We start from the raw sequence: 4,657 nt of genomic DNA, 5'->3' as shown, positions 1-4,657 counted from the left end.
TAATAACCTGGTGTGTGAGTTTTGGTTCTTTCCTGGATAAACATTAACCCCAGTGGAAAATTTAAATGTTGTGCTTGACTTACCGTCTGGTTCCGTCATGAAGGGAAACACCGCCATTAAACAAATAGAAGATGGGTAACCCAGTAGTTTTTTTTTTCCTAAAAAAGCACCACTTACAGTAGGCCTTTCACATCTGTTTAAGCAGCGGTTCCCAACATTGGGGTCAGGACCTTTCAAAGGATCACAGTTAATCTGAGGGGTTGCAGAATAAGACAGAAGTGGAAAAACACTTCTGGCACAATTTTTGTTTTATTTTTCTATCTTTGCTATTTTATTGTGAAATACTGGATAGTTTTACCTCTTCAAGCCTCTAATAATAAAGGAAATCCTTGACTGAGTCACTTTCAAATCAATCTGCCAAGGGAAAATCACCCTGTGCTGACCTAGGCAGTGTGACAAGGGTGACAAATAGACATGCTTGAGGGAGAGAAAACAAAAGAGGATGTATCTTTACCACAATGTATGCTACAAAAAGTTAACGATCTCATAAAGATTTATGAGAATAAAGTTAGGTAAACTCTAAATATATCTGTGTTTCTCTCCTTTGTCTGAAACCTTCCCACAGTGAATGATGGAGACAGGCTGAGTTATAAACAAGCACATTTATTGACAGTTGTTTCTGTTTTTGAAACAACACATGGGCCCCGTTTGCTCAGTCTACACCACATGACAGAGAAGCATCACATAATCCTCACCAAATACAATTCTTATTTATTGAGATCATAAGGCTACAAATCTGGCCAGAAGATGGGAAATCGTTTACATGGGAACTTGTGAGGTTTTATATATTTTTTCTTTATTAAGTTCCTCTAGTCTTCTCAGTCTGCAAATCCATTTTATGAGGGGAGGGAGAATGTCCTCAGGTGCTAATCTGAGATATGAACAGCTCCTCGGGTCCGATCTAGCAGATGACACAGCCACCTTTCTCCTTGAAGGGGTTTTTCTCCTCTGCAATGCCTTTGACGAGGATGTCCTCCTCCACTCCAGCCTGGATGTACTCCTTAATTTCCTCACAGCATTTCGATGTCTAAGGTGATCAGACAAAGGTGTTGAGACAGTCTTATCCAGAAATGCATTTTCATATTTATGCTGTTCCTGGTAGATTTAACTGCACTTTGTTTCATTTTAAACAGGTTGAAAATGATCATTTTTTGCTTGTCAAGGAAAAAAGTCTGAACAGTTGCAGTAAATTATTCACTGGTATCTCTGATTCATCACTTCAGTGCAAAAATAAATAAATAATAATCAACTTACCAACCACCTCTCCAGTTTAACTTCAATTTTGAGTTGGTTTACTTCCATTACAGCCTTGTCCTTGTCTGTCAGGTCGTCTACATTGATGACCGGCATTTTCTATCAAAAAGAAAACCTTTTTATTTAATTATTTTTGCAAAATATTCCCCACCATATGACACATAAAAGATCTTACTCCACAAAACTCAATTGAAAGAATAGAAATGTACTCACGGATGCTTAAACGGAGCAGTCCTTCAGCCCTGAAATCCTGATGAAGAATCCCTCTCCACTCCCTCAATCTGGGTTATAAAGTGATCCGCGTAAACAATTCTAATCCGCTAATCTGATTAAAACAAGGCCCCCCGTGATCGAGCCAGTATCTGAAGTGTACTATCAAACAGGACAGTGAATCACACAGGTGTCTGTTTGGGTTCTTCTGAATTACATGTAAAACAAGGAGCTGTATTTACTGTATATTGCAGATTAAAGTTTGGATTTGGGCTGTTTTGACTCTGCTTTTGATTATTGTCAGAAGTGGGTTAAGGGGTGGTGCCTCATGTATCAGGTCACTTTGATAAGACGGCTAATCTGTATTTAGCCTCCACCTGTCAAGGTGGAGACGCATCATTATTCTTCTAAACGTGACTGCAAAACAGTTTTCCATAACATCATTAATAACAGATGCCACAAACCAAAATTGTGCAGATATGTGAAACCACAAAGCTACATTTTAATGTGCATTTTTTTCACTTAAGTTTCAGATAATGCTGCTTTCAAGTCAAGGGACAGGGACCTTGAGCGTTTTGTGGTGCAAGACTTTTGCCTTGAAGGAAGAGGTGGCTGCGAGTATTGAGCAACACAAAAACAAAACATAAACCTCAAGGTTTGCAAATGAGACTTTAAGTGAAAGTGTATGTGTGTGCGTGTGTGTGGTTGTGTCAGATCCAGTCAGACGAGTGCGTGATGGGAAACTGGCAGGACTGAGCAGACAAGTAAAAATGTGTTAACGTTTCACAAGAGTGTCTGTCTCTTGGAGACAACACAATACCTGCTCTGTGGGAAGATTACAGAAATGCTGGAGGGGGGGTGTAACCTTCATCATCATCATCATCATCAGCATCACTCTCAACATCATCCTCATCCTCAATGACCAGTGAAGGCAGAGGAAATTCAACTTCCTCCCTTGTTAATTCACTTATGTTGAATATACCCTTAGTCACTGCATTAACAGTCAAATATTACGACGTAAAAACGCTCCTCTGATGTCACTAATGAATTCATCACCACTCTCATCTGGTTGCACTGTAGTATGAAAATGAGTCATGCCATCCCCGCCCCTAAAAATCCCCCGGGAAGCACTTCACTCTACTATAAAGCTGGATGTCGCTGGGATGGTCGACAAAGCGGAAAAAGACTGGACTTAGAGCAGACAAAGTTTCACAATGGAGTTTTGCATATTAGCGCTCTTTACACTTTTCTCCTCGTTTTACAACGTGTTGGCGCTGGCACCTAAAGGTAACCTAAAAGCATGTTTTATCCTATTTTCTTTTGTATTTTATCGAACTCTTTAAAACACGTTAAAGTCTTGCTTACCATCATGTGACCTGCTGCGTAAGACATGTTGGCGACTTTTACGCACAGCATTGATTAAAGCTTAAGTGCCGTCTTTTCTCTACGGAGGTTTCGTGTTTCAGTGACAATGAATTTGCTGCTTTCAGGCGCGTGTCTCCTTCAAGTGGACGAGGGACCTTGCAGAGGAGAGATCGAGCGCTACCACTACAACACTATCACCCAAAAATGCGAGATTTTCTACTATGGCGGATGCCAAGGGAATGCCAATAACTTCAGGAGTTACCAGGAGTGCCATAAAACATGTTTCAGAATACCAAGTGAGTTGTCAATGTGATGAGCATACACTTAATGCTGACCATGCCCACCTCACCAGTTATTAAAATGTACTCTGGGTGTGTTTTTTTACACTTTGGGTTTTATATAAAAATGTTTATTTGAGTCTACGTTTGTTAAAGTGAATTCTCGTCACACCATGCCACTTGATCTAACCTCAACTTTAAATTTTGTCTTTCTCCCCCCCAGAAATTCCCCAAATCTGCAGGTTTCCTAGAAATGAGGGACCCTGCCGGGGCCTCTTTCACCGTTACTTCTTCAATATGACCACCATGCAGTGTGAACCCTTCTCCTACGGTGGCTGCCAGGGCAATTCCAATCGCTTCCATGACCTCACCACTTGCAAGGAGTACTGCAACCCACGAAAAAGTTAGTATACTTATTTACTCTGACGTGCTGCCACTGAGTTCTCCTATATTGTGAAGAAGGAAGAAACAAGCTTTCAAGGTGCAGTTTAGTGCTACTACTGAGACAGAACCTCATACATTCAGTGTGTGAAAACAATCTGTCATTGAGGAGACACAATTAATAAAGATATTTCAACGAAAAGGAAATGATTCAAAGACGATGACTGGTGGTCTCATTGTGCTTTGTGTCTTGCTTTACAGATGTTCCCGTGCTCTGCCTGGACCCCGTGGACAAAGGGAAGTGTTCGGCCTCCATTCCTCGGTATTTCTACAACACAGCCACCAAGATGTGCGAGGAGTTCATCTACTCAGGCTGCGGAGGGAGCAGCAACAACTTTGTGTCGAGGCAGAGCTGCATGGACGTGTGTGCCAAAGGTGTGTGAGTGGGGAACGCGTGTTGCGAGTGCGTCACTGTCAACAATGACGCCTGATGATCATTTGAGGAGAATTTGTAGAGTTAACTGAGTCATAACTCAGAGCTGATTTCATTATACAAATAAATTAAAGAACATCTGACTCTATTGTTACGTTTGCAGTGTATAATTACAGGCATTAGACGTAGATGCTATCATACTAATCAGTTGTTATACATATTTTTCATTCCAGGAAGGAAAAAATACACAAGCCAAGGAAAAGGCCGTCGCATGAGACGGAATAGACATAATCGCATCACTTTCTTGCAGGCGTAGACGTCTGACACTCAGGGACTCTCACTTGGACAAGCCCTTATTGGAAACTCACATTATATAAACTGACTTTGTTTTGTTCCGAAAATGACGACCAGCTCTTCCTTGTTGTTCGCGGATGAGCTTTAGTGGCACATATACACATCCACTGTATTTGTAATGCTTTATGAGCAATTTCAAATGTAATTTTCACTGTATGCTGTCGATGAAGTTTGTTACTACTGCACTAATGTTCTTTATTGTGTGTTTTGATACTGTAAATGTATTTTTTTGTATAAGAAACACCTTATGATCCTGTGATCCTATATATTTGCCTGTTTTATAAGGACATTTTTTTATAAAGAAATATACAGTTTTATGAAA

At 40.5% G+C, this 4,657-nt stretch overlaps 2 protein-coding genes across 2 annotated transcripts; one reads left to right on the top strand and one right to left on the bottom strand.

Moving 5' to 3' along the window:
• Window positions 1-643: 643 nt before the first annotated feature.
• gngt1 (guanine nucleotide binding protein (G protein), gamma transducing activity polypeptide 1) lies at window positions 644-3,005 on the bottom strand. Its single transcript, XM_033636537.2, has 4 exons — window positions 2,890-3,005; window positions 1,528-1,595; window positions 1,315-1,413; window positions 644-1,087 (listed from the first exon to the last, which is right to left on the bottom strand). The coding sequence occupies exons 3-4, from the start codon at window positions 1,408-1,410 to the stop codon at window positions 962-964; spliced, it is 222 nt and encodes a 73-aa protein (XP_033492428.1). The 5' UTR covers window positions 1,411-1,413; window positions 1,528-1,595; window positions 2,890-3,005; the 3' UTR covers window positions 644-961.
• On the top strand, window positions 2,657-4,657 carry tfpi2 (tissue factor pathway inhibitor 2). The gene is made up of 5 exons (XM_033636536.2): window positions 2,657-2,811; window positions 3,015-3,185; window positions 3,391-3,570; window positions 3,810-3,983; window positions 4,215-4,657. Exons 1-5 carry the CDS (start codon window positions 2,739-2,741, stop codon window positions 4,295-4,297), a joined length of 681 nt encoding a protein of 226 aa, XP_033492427.1. The 5' UTR covers window positions 2,657-2,738; the 3' UTR covers window positions 4,298-4,657.

The sequence above is a fragment of the Epinephelus lanceolatus genome, chromosome 16, assembly GCF_041903045.1.
Source record: "Epinephelus lanceolatus isolate andai-2023 chromosome 16, ASM4190304v1, whole genome shotgun sequence".
NCBI classification, from domain to species: Eukaryota; Metazoa; Chordata; class Actinopteri; order Perciformes; family Serranidae; genus Epinephelus; species Epinephelus lanceolatus.
The sequence above is the reverse complement of the archived record's forward strand: the minus strand, read 5'-3'. Positions and strand labels throughout refer to the sequence as shown.

Excerpts from the sequence above, each read along its gene's own strand:
- gngt1 (XM_033636537.2), bottom strand. The coding sequence starts at position 1,410 with ATGCCGGTCATCAATGTAGACGACCTGACAGACAAGGACAAGGCTGTA. Across the intron at positions 1,088-1,314 it reads TTAAACTGGAGAGGTGGTTG|ACATCGAAATGCTGTGAGGA; the intron begins GTAAGTTGATTA and ends TGATCACCTTAG.
- tfpi2 (XM_033636536.2), top strand. The coding sequence starts at position 2,739 with ATGGAGTTTTGCATATTAGCGCTCTTTACACTTTTCTCCTCGTTTTAC. Across the intron at positions 2,812-3,014 it reads GTTGGCGCTGGCACCTAAAG|GCGCGTGTCTCCTTCAAGTG; the intron begins GTAACCTAAAAG and ends TGCTGCTTTCAG. Across the intron at positions 3,571-3,809 it reads GTACTGCAACCCACGAAAAA|ATGTTCCCGTGCTCTGCCTG; the intron begins GTTAGTATACTT and ends CTTGCTTTACAG.